Raw genomic sequence first — 18,476 nt, 5'->3', positions numbered from 1 at the left:
CATGTCTTTTTCTGGAGTTAGAAGAATTCTTTTTTTCACAGATTTCCAAGATTTTCAGATTTCTCAAGATTCTTTCTATATGAATTTATTTTGTCTAATTGACATGAAAAAATATATATTTTCCAACCATTTTCTTTATCCATTTTTCAATCCTTTTCTTTATGCATTTTTCAGTCATTTTCTTGATGAATTTTTCAATAATTTTCTTTATGCATTTTTCAATAATTTTCTTTATGCGTTTTTCAATCATTTTTTGATGCATTTTCAATCATTTTCTTGATACATTTTCCAATAATTTTTTGATGCATTTTTCAATCATTTTCTTGATGCATTTTTCAATAATTTTTTGATGCATTTTTCAACAATTTTCTTGATGCATTTTTCAATCATTTTTTGATGCATTTTTCAATTATTTTCTTGATGCATTTTCCAATCATTTTCTTGATGCATTTTCCAATCATTTTCTTGATGCATTTTTCAATCATTTTCTTGATGCATTTCTCAATCATTTCTTTATGCATTTCTCAATCATTTTCTTGATGCATTTCTCAATCATTTTCTTTGTGCAAAGCATAATTTCTTCTTTCTTTCTCTTTGAGTTTGGGGTGAAATGTGACCTGGTCGTGTTCCTGACAGTTTTCGTCAGATTCACCCATTTAGTCTCGTTCAGGTCTCTGGGGGAGTAAAGGAACATCTGCTGATGGAGACACACACACACACACACACCAGCGGTCAGCAGATGGTCAGGCCTCGTTAACAGTGACCCCGTTGCTATGGGAACAGCAGGGCATGTTAAAGGGAGTTAATTGTTTCAAAGAATCTCCTCAATGATCAAACCTCCAGAATCTCACTGGGATCTGAGGAAACCTGTCGAGAGCACATCCGGGTCATATTGCCCCCCCAATCATTACAATCATTACATTACAAGCTTCTTTCAAGGCAATTAAGCATATTTTCTGATTGGTTTATTGACTTGGTGTCTGATTTGAGATATTAGTGTGATTGCATTCGCAGCACTTTTTCTTCGTTGTATAATTAAGCAAATCTAATGTGATTTCTCTTTGTATTTGTTTTTAAAATGCATTGCACAGCTTTAACATTTTTTCTAAAAAATGCTGTAAAATTGTAGTTTTTTTTCACTTGTCCCTCAAAATAAAGCTGTTATTAGTATACACTTGATAATGCATTTGGATGGAAATAAAGAGACGTGGGCATTAAGTTTCAGTCCCGACGCAGGAAAGCTTTGCTTGGCTAGTGTTTCGTTTTTATCTACAGAAGGTGCATTTCTCTGCACAAGGAAACCCGTTCCCTATCTATTCATTTCACTCTTCCCTGTTGTTTGAACATTCCCAGCCTGATCCGCGCTGAAGTCTTATCAGGAAGAGAGATACGGCAGGAATGCAGAGGGCATGTTTTAGGAGGATGCTTGTGTTTGCGGTGTGTGGTGTTCAGTTCTCCTCCCGCTGGGCTTTTGGGACTTGAATTACGACGCTCGCATCAGAGGGGGTTTTCCCTGGTAAGACCGTTCCTGTGATCCTCTGCGTGTTCAGCTTTGATGGATATTTCGCCATCGGGTGAACCTGAGCGTCTTTAACATACATACATCACCTGTGAGCGCTCGGTGTCCACAGTGAAAAACTATTTATAGAAGAATGTCCTTAATAAACCTGAGTTCACCATGGTTGACCAATCATGCAGTTTTGCAAACTGTTAGGTTTATTCCTGTAGTTCTGTTCAAAGTGAATGTTGTTGCTTAAATTTAGCTCATTTCTGGCTTATTGAGTTATTTCTGTTAACTCCATTATTTAATGAATGTTTGAATTAATCTGCCGTGGAAACGTTTTTATTGCATCGCTGATTTAAAGTTTATATTTGAACAACAAATGGAAGTAGAAACATAGGCTGTATCAGTAAAAATATGATAAAAAATTGCCTTATGTGCAATTTAAATGTTTTTACTCTGTTATTATGAAATAAAAGTGATTTATTAATTGATTATGAAATAAACTTTTTTTTTTTTAGTTTTCCGCTGAAAAAAATCTTTAATTTTGGCTTTACATTTTTTTAATGCATGTCTTATTTATTTATTTACATTTTTTCTCCACAAATGTTCAGTTTTATCAGCATTCTTTCTCACAGATTTTTCTTAGCATTTTTAAAATAATAATAATAATAATTATTATTATTATTTTTATACTTCCACACTTGTATATTATTTATATATATATTTTTTTTTTTCCAGATATTATTATATTTTTCTCCTGGTAATTATCAGTGGATTTCTCTTTTGTGCTTGGAAATAAAATGCATTGCTTGGCTTTAATTTTTGCTCTTGAACCACATTAAATGCAGTGATTGTAAATAAAAAAGATTATATTCTTGCATCATGTTTTACAAGAAAATTCAATTTCAGTTTAAATCAACTGAATTAATTTCAAGTTACTAGTAAATCTGCAAAGTTACATTGAATTTATCTCAATTGAATTGCTCAAATTGTGATTCGATCACATTTCATTGAAGTATCAACTTTGTCTCGGATGTTTTTAACAAAATCAATAAAAACAGACCCAAATGAGTCAATAGTTGTGAAGAGTTAAGAGTTATTAAATGAATGTTGAGCAGCTCAGCTAATTTGATGAGAAATGAGATGCGTGTGAGATTACTGTGGTGTTTTCAGTAGAAAGCTCTCCACTTGCTCTCCGTTTAATTGTATTTCTGTCTAGATGAAGAGATCTTGTGTGTGATTTCTCAGTCCTGTGGGTTTGCTGCTGTAGCTGTATAGTGTTTCAGACGTGAAGTTCATTGTGTTTCACCCTGCAGCGTGTAACAGGAGCGATCATGACATACGTCCCTCTGTGTGTTTTCTGTGTGGGTGGTTTCTTACAGCACACACACACACACACACACACACACACGCTCCTGCAGGTTTCCTCTTACTCTCCGTGTGTCATACGTCTGAGCTGCTGTTGCACAACTATCAGCAGAGATGTCACATAAACACTGGAGATTTATGAGCACAGTTAAGATTTTATTGGTGGTAACGTACTTGTTGCATGAATTTACTAGCACGAAGATGCCATGCTGGGTTTTTTTTCTTTTAAACAAGGCTCTTCTGCTCATCGAGGCTGGATTTAATTAATAAAAAATACAGTAAAAACAGTAATGATGTGAAATATTATTACAATTTAAAGCAGCTGTTTTCTTTGTGAATCTGTGTTAAAGTGTAATTTATTTCTGTGACCAAAGCTGTATTTTCAGCATCATTCCTCCAGTCTTCAATGATCTCCAGAAATCATGAAAAAGCTTATTTGCTGCTCTAGAAAATGCATAAGTATCTTTATAAAAATAAATCTGTCAAAAGTGACAGTAAAGACATGTATAATGCTACAAAAGATTTATATTCAAATAAATGCTGTTCTTTTGAACTTTTTATTCATCTGTGAATCCTGAAAAAATAAAATGCATCACAAAAAAAATATTTCCATGATTTCTGAAGATCATGTGACATTGAATGATGCTGAAAGTCATGAAAATAAATTACATTTTACAACATACTAACATAGAAAACAGCTATTTTAAATCATAAAAATATTTCACATTTTTCTGTTTTACTGTATCAAATAAATGCATCCTTGGTGAGCAGAAGAGCCTTCTCTCAGAAAACTCAATCTGTAACTCATAGTCAGTGTGTGACGGACTGAAACGCATCGGTTCACGTGTTTCTTTAGTGTCAGGTGACATCACGGCTGTGTTTGTGAGAGATAATCACCTCAGCATGTCTGAAATATCAAACAACTGTAGGACATGAAGAGCAATATTCAAAAACAAGAAAAAGCTCGTCAGACGGATTAGTCATTGAGTTTTACTCTTTTTACCTCTATTTACTTAGTCATTCTTGGCTTTATTGGCATTAGCGGTTTGTTTTCATGTTGTGACTGGTGTGTGCACAGGTCATTTATCATAGGTGTGGTTTCTGGTTGAAAGTAACCTGTCAAACACCGTATTAAATCAGAACGAAGCCACAAACGACGCAGTACAGTTGAGACTGTGTTCACCCTCAGGCCTTCTAAGAAGTAGAAGAGTTTGATTCTTCATCAGGTTTGGAGAAATGTAGCATTGCATCAGTGTCTCATCAACGGATGCTCTGCAGTGAATGGGTGCCGTCAGAATGAGAGTCTGATAAAAACATCTCAATAATCCACAGCACTCCAGTCCATCAGTGAACATCTGGAGAAGACAAAAGATGTGGATTATTGTGATGTTTTTATCAGACTCTCATTCTGACGGCACCCATTCACTGCAGAGCATCCGCTGATGAGACACTGATGCAATGCTGCATTTCTCCAAACCTGATGACGAAACAAACTCACTGACATCTTAATTGCCAAGAGTGTGGGTATATTTTCAGCAAAAGTAAATTTTTTGAGTGTGCTATTGCTTTAATGTTGTTTGCGATCTGAAAACAGTTTGGTCATGATGATATTTCTCATGCCTTCCTCCACAGAAATCAACCAAAGGGTCTGTTGTGTTGGACTATGTCTTCAGTCACGTGAACCTCGCTGAAACCGAGTATTTTGGGCTTCGCTATTGCGACCACAGTCATCAAACGGTGAGTTCTTGGAGAATTTATCCCAAATCAGCTCTTAAAGAAACAGATCACCCCAAAAATTCAGATTCTGGAATCATTTACTCGCCCTCATCTCATTCCAAACCTGTAAAACTTTCTTTTTTTCTGTTGAACACATATTTTGAAGAACGTTTTGGTTCCCCGTTGTTATTTCTGTCCATATAATGGAAGCCAATGGGAACCATTGATTATTTGTTTTCAGATTTAAAATGCAATAAAAGATCTTTGGAATGACGTGAGGATGAGTTCATTTTTGGGTGAACTATTCCTTTAAGGAAGTTTGCTTTCGTAAGGTCCTAAGGGTCGCGTCTGAGGTTAAGGATGGTTAGTTTTACCCAAGAGCCAAATTTTGTGTTAGTCAATGTGCAGCATTGTGAAAGAACACAACAGTCATTAGATCATTAGCTCGACCTAAGACAGAAGTGTTTCCCACAATGCATTTCAGTCCCTGTCCCACGAGCTTGGATTTTTTGCTGAGCATGCACTGGGCGAAAGGCACGCTTTAACTTACATTTACACAAATCTGTCAGCTCTATGAACGGTTATTACGGTAAAAACCGGGTGTAATTTACTCAGAAGCATGCTTTTTTCTGCTGTTTGGGTGTGGTGTTCATGCACTCCTGACTCATAGATGGTTCATCTAATTGTAAGGCACAGAGAATTCCTTCGGTGCAGACATTTTTGACATGATGTTATACATTTAAAATAAAACATCTGTCCGCATCCATTGGAGGAGTCTTGTTTTGAACTAGTTATGTACATTTCTGGGCAGAAATTGAAGCTGCTTGTTTGTGCAAAGCTGATTCTAGGGTATGCATTATTTTTTTTATATATACTTTTCTCATTTTTATTCATGTTTTTATTCAGTTTGAACATTTCCCTGTAGTGTAGTGTTGTCACGATACTGGAATTTTGAATTTCGATACGATAACTTGAAAAATATCGATATTCGGTACTACTTTCGATACCATACGATTTTAGATTTTTATCGGAGGATAAATATAACATGACACTGAGGTACATTTTTACACTAATAAAAACTTCCTGAGGTGGTAAAACAATGGAGAAAAACTAATTGCATATGTTTAATTTAAATTGTAATAATTCGATTTATAATGCAATGCTAATCCACACAGTATGTATTACAGTGTAGAATACTACAAAATTATGCTTTCGGCCTCGTTCTATGATAAGAAGCCACTCAGATCACAAAAGGAAGTTATTTAAAACACTTTTTCACAGTTTGAGGTAAATATGTGTTGTTAAATGTGTATTTTGTTGTAAACGTACGGTGGATATATGTATAGATGTATCGGTTATACTATTGTGTATCAAAACTGCAAAAATAAAAAAAAGAGTGTTGGAATCATTTTAGATATTTCAGTATGGATAAGTATTTTAAAAAAATGATATTTTTGACCACGCAAATAGAAACTTTCTACAGACAACATCTTTTAGGGCTGTTTTATAATCGGTTTTATTTTTTCCCCCAAATTTAGTTTTTTTTTTCTGTATTAATTTTTCAGGATTCCATTTTTTCCTTTTTGATTTATCTGGACTTTAATGATTAAATTAAATTAATTTCAAAAATAATTATTTTTTTGCATAATCCTGTGTTTTCTGTTTTACTTTTACTGGATTTAATTTTAATGGTTTAAATTTTAATATTTTTTTATTATCTATTAATTGTTTAGGTTTTTTTTTTCTTCAGTGTTATGGCATAAAAACATTAATTTTATTTATCTTTTAATTAAATTAAAATTAAACAAACCTTTTCATTTTTGGGGGGCGAACAAAGTGCTGCGAAACAGATTTTTACTGTTAAAATTAAAACATGGAAGAAAATTTGGGTGATCATTACTTAAAAACAAAATTGTAATAATTAAAGTAATAGTAGTAAGACATATATTTTAGTTGAGGCCATACACCCTATGCTTACTTTTGCTTTGGCTTCTACTGTACAATAGTAATATATTACTGTCACAATTTCTTCAAGTTAAACCGAACTTTTATTTTGACGAGTTGTCGTTGAGAATCAAAAGGGTGGGTTTAGCAAAGGCAGTCTCTTCAGAAATTGATAAAAATCATATTAGCTCTTAATTTTAGTCTGTTTTAGGTCTACCAAAAGCAGCACAAATGCAGTGTTCGATTTAAAGTCTGTACGTTTTGTTTGTTTCTGATGTTTCCATCTGAACACATCTCCTCTCTTATGTTTACAGTATTGGCTCGATCCCTCAAAAACACTCGCTGAGCATAAAGATTTGATAACAAGTAAGTATGCACTGGTTTTTGTTTAAACGCTCCTCAGAAATCTTCGGAGACTTTGTTTAATGCATCTTGCGATGAAACACTGACCTAATGATGATCCTCTATCTTCAGTGGAGATTAAATATGGATCGGCACAGAAGGAGCCGTAATGGTTCTCCTGATAAAACTCACATCATTTCAGATGATAATTTGAAAGTAATTATGCGTTTAATCCCATCTCAATAAGTGGTAATGAATACAATTATGTTTGTGTGTTTAGTTGCACAGCAAGCTGAGGTTTTGCATATCTACTGATGTGAATGTAGGGCAGGATTTACAACACATTTGTTTAATTCAGTAATTCAGGGAATTCTGGGAAATGAATGAATTAAATATTTTGCGCGCTACCACCTGGCTATATTTCTAAAACTATTGTTTAAAATGTATCCAAAATAAACCTGACCAGGTGTGATAGTTTAGCAGGAAGGTAAATTGGTAAATTAGACGTAGAGGATAATGCTATGTTATGTTATGTTTTGTGCAACTTAAAATGACCTATAATTCTTGTTATTGCTTTTGATAATTAATTATAAATGCATGTAATCTGTGTAGTAAACACTGGCAGTGTGTCCGAACCAGGCTTGTTTGGAAATAATTGTGAACATGCAACTTTTCTTTACAAAGCAGAATGACATATTACTGCGATAAGTCTGGATTACAATCAACAAATTTATCACAATCCTTTTTTTCTTTTTCTTTTTTTAAGACGTTTGCAATGTTAATTGTTAATTTTTCTTTATATATTTGTAACTTTCAATTTTAAAATATTTTTTAATTTATTTATTTTGTGTATTAATTTATTTATTTTATAATCACATTTTATTTATTTTTTAAAATTTTCCTTTACGTATTTATCTAGTATTTGTCATTTTTATTCACTTTATCTATAGTATTTATATATTTAAACATTTCATTTTATTTTATTTTATTGATAAATGTAGAATAAAATTTTAGTTTAGTTTTATTCATTTTATAATTTATGTATTTATTCATATATTTTATATTTTCATGTTATTTCTTTTATTTCATCATTTCATTTTACATATCATGTCATACTTTTTTATAATTTTATTTTATCAATTCCATTTTATCAACCTTTTTTTAATCTTAATTTTATTTGTTTATTATCATAATTTTATTGTATTTGTGTATTTTTAAATTTCAGTTTATTTATTTATGTTATATTTGTATTTTAGTCCTAACCAAGCTTCACGCTGGGTAAGCCACGCCCACAACACGATCTCATTGGTCCAAAAGCTCAACTTTAAACATCAGATATCTTCTGATTGGCTGTGTTGTATTGTTTTATTGTATTTTTGCTTTAATAAAAGACAGATAAATCACTATTCCCTATATGTATTTTCTAGACGCTAGATCAGTGTGTATTTGAGTTAAAGGGTTGTTGTCTTCTTTCCAGCTGGACCTCCGTTCACGCTCTACTTTGGGGTGAAATTTTACCCTGAAGATCCCTGTAAACTGAAAGAAGAAATCACAAGGTGTGTGCTCAGTGTATCGTGAGAATAAATCAGCACTATGTTGATATTAGAAGTGCATATATTCAGTAATATCATGCTCTTAACTGTGGGTGTTTCTGTCTTGGGTCAGGTATGAGTTCTTCCTTCAGGTAAAGCAGGACGTCCTGCAGGGGAGACTGCCCTGTCCATCAAACATCAGCACACAGCTGGGAGCGCTCGCTGTTCAATGTATGAGCAAATCTGTTCCTGGGGAGTTAATACAGCAGTCTAGATATTAATACAGATACAAATGAGTTATGGGCTTCCCCACTTGTTTTATAAGATGCTCTCTGAGATTGTTAATATAGTAAGCAATTGTATAACTCATATTTTTGTGTAACATGAGAATAAAAGGTTATGTTGTGGTGTGAATTTAAAATTCATTTGTTTGGTATATTTTGAGAATTTTAAGTGCTGTCAAACAATTAATCACATCTAAAATAAAAGTTTTGTTTGTATAATATATATGTGTGTTTAGTGCATATATATATATATATATATATATATATATATATATATATATATATATATATATATATATATATATATATATATATATATACACATGATAGTTAAAAATTGATAGCCTGAATGCACTGTAAGTCACTTTGGATAAAAGCATCTGCTAAATGCATTAATTTAATTTAATTTAATTTAATTTTTAAATTAAATGCAAATTTTTATAAATACACACACATGCATGTATATATTTCAGAAAAAAATATTTTTATATATTAAATTATAATATAAATTATATAAATATAAATATAGATAAATAAATGTGTGTGTGTTTGTGTGTGTTTATATATCCATAATAAATATACACAGTTCACGCATACATTATGCAAACAAAATCTTTTATTTTGGATGCACTAATTATTTTATTTAAGCATTTTATTTTTTCCTTATTTTATCATTTCTTTTTTACAGTTTATTTGTATGCATTTGTTTAATAATTTAATTTTATGTATATTTATAATTATTTATCTTATAATTTTATTTGAATAATTTTACGATTTCTTTTAATGCGTGTATTTATCTCATTTTATAATTTTTTTTGTATAATTTCAATGTTTTATTTATTTCAGTTTGATAGTTTTATTCATTTTTTTAATTCACTTTAGTCATTTATTTGTTTGTCTAATTCCATTTAAGCATTAAAATTGACTTATTTCTGTAATAATTATAATATTATCATTAAAATTGTATTTTATTTATTTAACTGTATAGTTTAGTTTTATTTTATTTTTTAATTTTTTTATATATTATAATTATTAATTATATTTAAATATATAGTTGTATTACTTCTATTCCAGCATTATATTATATTATATGATGTGTTGTGTCTCTTTGTCTTCTGCTTCAGCTGAGCTCGGAGATTACGACCCTTACAAGCACACGCCAGGTTACGTGTCTGAATACCGCTTTGTCCCCGACCAGAAAGAGGAAGTAGAGGACAGCATCGAACAGATTCATAAAACGCTTGTGTAAGACTCAGTACATCGCACACATTCATCTGTAATAACCCTGTCACAGATGAGCTCAAACACCACACTCCTGTTTAAACTCTCTTTCCGTGGGAATGGGGTTTCATGTGTGGGACAGTAAGGATTCGTCCTCTGGCTGTGGTCCATGTCTTTGTAACGAGAGCCTGTGTGCGTGTGGAGAGACACCTGTCCCATCATGCACCCATCACTAAAGATGACAGAGGAGCTTAGATTAACAAACAGGCGAGAGAGATGTTATGTGCAGCTTTCCTCACCAAAACAGATGACACTACGATATACAGCAAAATATCATAGAATTCAATATTGTTGTTGTTGTTGTTGTTGTTTAGGCAGGATTTTAACCTTTTAAGAAAAGATGCAGTGCAGTACAGTCAATTAAAATTTTATTTAAATATTTTTTAGCAATTTTATTTATTTTTTATTTTATATTATGTACTTATTGTGTTATTTTATATTAATCACATTTTCATTTTAAGTAGTATTTTGAAATTTCATTTTGTTTATTTTTTATTTTATCTAATGAATTTGTTTTATAATTTAATTTAATTTGATAATTTATTTATCTTATGATTTTATTTATTTGTTTATATATTTATTTTAGATTTTTATTTTTGTAAAATATTTATTCCTATATTTATATTTTATAATTTCACTTTATTTATTGATTTGCGTAATTTCATTTTATTTATTAAGCCATACATCCAAATTAAGTCAAAATGATTATTAAGAATTATTTATTAAAATTAGTTAAAATATACATTTATACGAGGTAGCAAAATGTTGTCATTTTTATATTATATGATACACTTTTTCTTTTTAATTTATGTATTTTTACATTTAATTTTGTTTGTTTTTTACGTCATCTAATTAATTTGTTTTGTAATTTCATTTTATTTAATAATTGATTTATGTTGTTTTTTTATTTATTTACTTCATTTTTTTTATTCATTTTTTTTTATTCATATATGTTTTCTAGTTTCATTTTATTTATTGATTTGCATTTCATTTTATTTATTGAAGCATACATCCAAATTAAAATAAAATGCTGAAACTATCTGAAATAAGATAACCTTTTTATATTTCATTTATTTCATAATGTTTTTATGGTTTAAAACAACGATCATCTGTATTTTTATTAACAAACATTAGCAATAGTTAAGTGATGAAAAAAAGCTCATTACTTTATTTTAGTAAATGCATCGGCTAATGTTAAGAAATGTCTTTTTTCTTTCTCTTTGTTACAGTAAATGTTCTGGATCTTACAAGGTCGCTGAAAATCATGTTCAAACTCTTTTTCCAGGTTTATGGTGCTCATATTTCAGTCAGATCTCTCAGATTTCCTCTGAGTTTGTGTGTTTGGCTGCTGATTGTCATGTTTTTTTGCCGTCGGTGCTCAAATCCCACTCAACTCTTGGAAGTTCAGCCGATCAGAGGAGAAAAACACATTCCACCTCCCTCCAGAAACACTGCAAGATTAATCACATTATTAAACAGTTCCCTCGAAACAAGCTTTAATCCCTCGAGCTGTTCTGATTGTGTGTGTTTTCATGGAAAACAGAGGATTAGGATTCATTTATGAAAAAAAAAATGCATATAGAGAGAGAAAGATAGAGTGAGTATAGAAAAGAATCACCCCTCTTTAGAATAATTTAATCTGTCCACTTATAACATCCAAGTGAAAGATAAAACACATGTCAGAAAGAAAGAAAATACAATCTGGATAGTTTCTATACACACTTTACAGAGACACACAACAAAAATAAGCATATTTATACAAGTATATCTATTATAGATTATATTTTATTATATTAAACAAATGTTTTTTTAATTTATAAGCATATATGTATTGTCGATATTTGTATTATATTATTATATAATATTTTATATTTTAACTATATTATAAATACATTTGTATTATGTAGATATATAAAAATAAAATAAAAAAATATACATATAAACTACATATAGTATATATATATATATATATATATATATATATATATATATATAGTGTGTGTGTGTGTGTGTGTGTATATATATATATATATATATATATATATATATATATACACACACATATATATACACATATTTGTGGGCCTATATATACACATACACACACACACACACACACACACACATATATATATATATATATATGGCTGTAAAATATATAAGTTTCTATATAAAATGTATTTAAATTGTATTATATAATTTATATATATATATATATATATATATATATATATATATATATATATATATATATATATATATATATATATATATATATATATATTATTTGTCATTATATTAGATGTATTTTTATAATGCAAATTAATATATAATATTTACTTATTATATATATATATATATATATATATATATATATATATATATATATATTATAATTGTCTACATATTATATTACCATCTAAATATTATGTCTTTGTTATTATACATTTATATTTACAGTTTATAATCGATATTTTGTTTTCATTATCAAAATTTCTTTGTCGAGTCCCTCTTTGATAGTTTTTCCAGTGATTTGTGTGCTTTTTGTTTTGATTTTGTGTTTATAATATATTTAAAACAAGAATACATATATTTTATCTACAATATATTTCATATATAGAAATAAATGCTAGTGTTCGAGATCTGCAGCGAGGTGCGTTTAAAGTGTGCCGACCCTCTCTGAGACAGTACAAAAGGATCATGAGTGTCCCGTCAGAGCTGCATTATATATCTGTATGCACTGAAAGCATCGGATGTTAAGAGCAATATGCAGCTGAACCCAAATGAAAGAGATGAATGCAGCGATGCAGAAAATGTAGGGGCCCAACACTTATAATACATCATCTACAATCAGCAGAGACCCATCCGCGCCGCTGTGAGGGGGATCCTTAATGCATTAATGCACATGTGACCACAGCAACATAAATGATCATGCATTTATTTATTTATGCATTTTTTTTATAATTATGAGTTGTACAAAAATGTTATTTTATATTATTAAATTAATCATGTCGTTGTTTAGTGAAGAATCATAAATGCATGAACAGTTGGTATGGAACCCACCTTTTTTGTTGAGTATACATGTATAATAATTCAAGAGAGGCAACCCAAGAAAAAGTGGGTTGCTTTGTATATATATTTTGTATATGTATATATATATCAGTTATGTGTTGTGTGACGTGTTGTCTTCTCTGTTCAGGGGTCAGGTGCCTGCCGAGGCCGAAAACAATTACTTAGCAATTGCAAAAACACTGGAAATGTACGGCGTGGATCTGCACCCTGTGTTTGTAAGTTCAGCCTTTTACATCAACAGAGCTGTTTCTCTTCCTTTATTTAACTCTGTTCAGTTGGAAACAATATCAATGTTTGTCTTTCTGTTAATGATTTAATTCTTTGCATTTCTTCTCTGTTCTGGCTTGATTCCTAATCCAGCTTTTCAATAATCCTGGCAGTGTACTTTCTGAATATTGTCGGCTCTGATGAATTGTTTGTGTGTGTTTTCAGGGAGAAAAGCAGTCTGAGTACTTCCTGGGCCTGACGCCTGTCGGAGTCGTGGTTTACAAAAATAAAACCCAAGTAGGGAAATATTTCTGGTAGGTTGATGCATAAACTGAATTTTTCACCTATTACAGGAATAATTCCCCCAAAATGAAAGCTGTGTCAGTATTCACCCGCCCGCATTTCATTCAAAACACGCATTAATAGTGTTTCAGGAGTTTTTTTAGTTTTTAGAACAAATCCTTTAAATATGATGTGACACAGTACAGACCAAAAGTTTGGAAACATTACTATTTTTAATGTTTTTGAAAGAAGTTTCTTCTGCTCATTAAGCCTGCATTTATTTGATAAAAAATACAGAAAAACTGTAATATTGTTATATATTATTAGAATTTAAAATAATAGTTTTCTATTTGAATATACCTTTATATAAAAAAATATATAATCCTGTGATGCAAAGCTGAATTTTCAGCATCATTCCTCCAGCTTCAGTGTCACATGTAACATCAGTCGATCACATGATCATTTAGAAATCATTCTAATATTCTGATTTATTATGAGTGTTGGAAACAGTTCTGCTGTCTAATATATTTGATGAAGAAAAGGTTCAAAATAAATGCATTTATTCAAAACAAAAAAATTGTAATAATATATATTCTAATAATATATTTTCTTTACTATCACTTTTTATTAATTTAACAAATCCTTGCTGAATAAAAGTATTGATTTTATTTTAAAAAAAGAAAGAAAAAAAATGACTGACCCCAAATTACTGACCAGTAGTGTATATTGTTATTACAAAATATTTATATTTTAAAAACATAGCTTCCTTTTCTTTTTTACTTTTTATTCATCAAAGTATCCTAAAAAAGTATCATGTTCTGAAAAAATATTAAGCAGCAGAACTGTTTCCAACTTTGATAATGAATCATCATATTAGAATGATTTCTAAAGGATCATGTGATAATGATCCTAAAAATTCAGCTTTGCACCACAGAAATAAATGATAATTTAAAGTATAATAAATGTAAAAACAATTATTTTAAATTGTAATAATATATCACAATATTACATTATTTTCTGTATTTTTGATCAAATAAATGCAGGCTTGATGAGCAGAAGAAACTTCTTTCAAAAACATTAAAAATAGTAATGTTTCCAAACTTTTGGTCTGTACTGTATGCTATGATATGATACTTTAAAAGATTCTTTAAAAGAACAAATTCTTTAATGAGATATGAAATTATATAAAATGAGATGTATGATATGATATTATAATATATTTCTCATATAATACCATATATCATATATATATATATATAATATGATATATGATGTGATATTATGGCAAGACGTTCACAGGATATTCATTATAAACAGGATAATCATTTTACTAGTAGCTGTGGCTATTTTTGATAAAAGGAATGACATTTTGACTATTATAAAAGATCATTCTTAATATCAACAATGATGTATTATCAACAATACGATCTAAACAAGGGGCTCCAAACTCAGAGTTTAGCGTCAACCCTAATTAAACACACCTGAACCAGCTAATCAAGGTCTTACTAGATATACTAGAAACTTACAGGCAGGTGATTTGAGGCAAGTTGATGCAAAACTCAGCATTAATGAGAGGCTTAGTAACAGATTTTGGGACATTTAATGATACTGTAATGATAATGATACTGCGATACTGTAGCTGACAGCTGAATGGTTGCAATTTTATCTCTAATAGTATCGATTTTAGAAGTAAAGTAGTTCATAAAGTCATTACTGCTGTGATGTTGGGAAATCTCTGCATCGGTTTATGCTTTATTATTCATTAATCTAGCCACTGTGTTGAATACATGCCTGGGGTTGTGTTTGTTGTCTTGTAAAAGAGACGAAAAGTCAGCATATCTAGCAGTTTTTAGAGCTTTTCTATAAGTAGAAGTACTTTCCTTCCATGTAATATGAAATACCTCTTTTTTTATCTATGTTGTGAGAATTAACTTACTTGTTGATGATATGATATATATGATAAGGTATGAAATGAGATTTATGATATGGTGTGATATCATATATGAAATATGATATGTAGCAGTTTTTAGAGCTTTTCTTTAAGTAGAAGTACTTTCCTACCATGCAATACGAAATACCTCTATTTTATTTCTTTTTTTAATCTAGGTGAAATAATCTCTATGTTCTGGGAATTAATTTACTTGTTGATGATATGATATATATGAGAAGGTATGAAATGAGATTCATGATATGGTGTGATAACATATATGAAATATGATATATAATGATGCTATGAGAAATCTTATATGATATATCTTATATCTCATATCATTACTATATCATACCATATATCCTATCATAAATTATATATATGATATGATAGGAGATATATGATATACGATATGATATGATAAAATATATGGAGTGATTCTATAAAAGAAGAAGATATATGATACTTTATGATCTTATATGATAAAGGATTACTTTTTATATATATATTTTCTATTAAAATTGTAAAATTTTGACACTCGTTGCATTGCTAAATAATTAACTTTTAATATTAATTTTTCAGGCCAAGAATTACAAAAGTGTATTTCAAGGAAACCCAGTTTGAGCTGCGGGTTATGGGCAGAGATGTAAGTCTTGTTTTTAATACAACATCACAATATTAAACTGTGTGTCATCTCTAGATACCTTGCACTCCCTTTAATTTACATGCAATCTTTGCATGATATCATTACCTAGCTGTAATGTTAATTTCGGCTGTACGGCATGAAGATATTAAGATGTCATAAACATTACCATTATGATTTTGTGTGCAGTTACTTTGAAATGATTTACATTTTGAAAAGCGCTATATAAATACATTTGACAACTTGATGCTTTACTTTATTGTAACTGCTTCCATAACATCTTGAGCTCTGTGTGGAAAATCCTTTTTGAGGAGTCAGTGGAAAGTCTATTATTGATGGAGGTTTATTACTGGCCTTAAGCCTCTTGACAGAGTCTATAACCCGTTTCCTCCAGTGCCCAATTTAAGGTTCAGTGAAGTGTTTTCTCGTTCTAGGACCCTCTTCATCTTCGCTAGTGAGATCAGACTAATGAGAACACATGCGAGTTATGAGGGCCACCACTGGTGATGAACCTTAACATGAAGATTATACACATATCTATTTAAACACGCTGTCCTTGTGTTTTTTCAGTGCAATGAGACGTCGTTCTTCTTTGATGCTCCCAGTAAGACGGCCTGCAAGAACCTGTGGAAGTGCTGCGTGGAGCATCACACCTTCTTCAGGTACAGCAACAGAGATCTTCTGCTCTACTTATAGAAACTCATTTTGTAAGTTAGCAAATAAAATAGTAAATCAAATGGTGGGAATTTAAATATTATTCAATTTCATTGGAACTGAATAATGCATGTACAAAAAACATGGTAACACCATGCTATAACATTTATTTAGGATATTATTTCTGCTGTCAAAATTAGTGCTTTAATGCATGTGCATATATTTTTTCAGTTTAATGTGTTCAAAATATTTAACACAATTGACGCAGGGTTGGCATCAAGAGACATCAGTAATATTTGTATCAGTGATAAAAAAATATGCCATTAAACAAATATTACTGTCTTTATGTTGTTTCTACATTGATTTGAAGATTGATTGTAAAATCATTGCAATATAAAAGTATATTTAAAAACTTTAATGTTAGGTTGGATTAATCGTGATTACTTTCAGAAAGAAAATTTGCATTTAATTCGTTTTTTTCACTAGTTATATTTATTTACTATTATAGTTTCATATATTGAATTAGTTTTCATTTTTATAATTTCAGTGTACATTTTAATTTTAGTTAAATATTTAGTTATTTGAAATGCTTTTTTAATTAGTTTTTGTTCATTTTAAATATTGCCATTTAGGATTCATTTATTTTTAATTCAGTATTATTTTAATTCTCAGCTTTAGTTGTTATTCTAGTGTTTCAAATTAAACTAAATGAAAATTCAAACTGATTTTTTTTTTCATTTAATATTTATATTTTATTTTATTCAAGCTCTATTTCAATAAACAGGTTAAATTGAACATGTCTTATTTCCATTTAAAAATAGAAATAAACCTCAAATAGAAATAAATTAAACATAAATAATAATATTTAAAATGTACAAAAACAACTAAAAATGACAAAAGCCCATATTATATTTATAAATAAATAAAATAAAAAAACTTTTTAATTTTTTTTTTATTTCAATTTAATTTTTAGTTATTTGTAAGTGAAAATGAGAAATGTTGCTTTGGCAACTATTTTACATTTTGTTAAGTTTAAACTGACTGAGAAGTAAAATAAATAAATAAAACTGAACTAAAACAGACAATTACACAAGCACATAACAAAATTACTAAAAATGTAACTAAAATCAAACTGAAAGTATAAAAGTAAAAGTTAATTCTATAAAAAGTATGGAAATAACAACAGCAAATGCGTTTTTTGACATGGTCAGTTTTTTGGACATGCATCGTTTAGGATACATTATTATATAGTATGCATATATTCATTTGATATACTGTTTCATCTGGTACTTTCATCTGGTAAATCAGCTATTTTTGGTAACATTTTGTCAGAAATATGATTTAATATGTCAGAATCAACCTAAGTACAGGTACCAATAAATGCACACTAATTCTTATTATTTTTGTATAATATTTTCTGTTTCTGTTTTAGAAAATAAATGTAAAAAAAAGTGCAGGTAGCTAGTTTTAAGTTTACATTTAATAAAACTGTACTTAATTTAATGTTCACATGACATGCACAGAGCTGAAACAGGACTGTCCAGACCCCAAAAACAAGCCGAATCATGTTCTGTCATCATAACACACAGATCTCTGAATGTTTTATCCCGCAGAAACACAGTGGTGACAAATTATACAGAATACGGCATTCTTCAGTTCTAGTCTGGTCTCTCATTATGTTTGTTTTTTTATTTCTCTGCTGGTTGGTTTTGCATTT

At 29.8% G+C, this 18,476-nt stretch overlaps 1 protein-coding gene across 2 annotated transcripts in view; it reads left to right on the top strand.

Annotated features, from left to right (window-relative positions):
- LOC113054749 (band 4.1-like protein 4) overlaps positions 1-18,476 on the top strand; it is a 37,747-nt gene that overhangs the window by 8,998 nt on the left and 10,273 nt on the right. For both annotated transcript variants that reach the window (XM_026220523.1, XM_026220524.1), the window contains exons 2-10: positions 4,505-4,609; positions 6,847-6,898; positions 8,352-8,430; positions 8,540-8,637; positions 9,815-9,935; positions 13,171-13,258; positions 13,476-13,564; positions 16,045-16,108; positions 16,676-16,767. In XM_026220523.1, coding sequence (XP_026076308.1) covers positions 4,505-4,609; positions 6,847-6,898; positions 8,352-8,430; positions 8,540-8,637; positions 9,815-9,935; positions 13,171-13,258; positions 13,476-13,564; positions 16,045-16,108; positions 16,676-16,767 — 788 coding nt within the window. The remainder of the gene's footprint in view (positions 1-4,504; positions 4,610-6,846; positions 6,899-8,351; positions 8,431-8,539; positions 8,638-9,814; positions 9,936-13,170; positions 13,259-13,475; positions 13,565-16,044; positions 16,109-16,675; positions 16,768-18,476) is intronic.

Source organism: Carassius auratus, chromosome 35, assembly GCF_003368295.1.
Source record: "Carassius auratus strain Wakin chromosome 35, ASM336829v1, whole genome shotgun sequence".
Classification (NCBI taxonomy): domain Eukaryota; kingdom Metazoa; phylum Chordata; class Actinopteri; order Cypriniformes; family Cyprinidae; genus Carassius; species Carassius auratus.
Note: the sequence above shows the minus strand (reverse complement) of the source record. Positions and strands in the feature narration are given on the sequence as shown.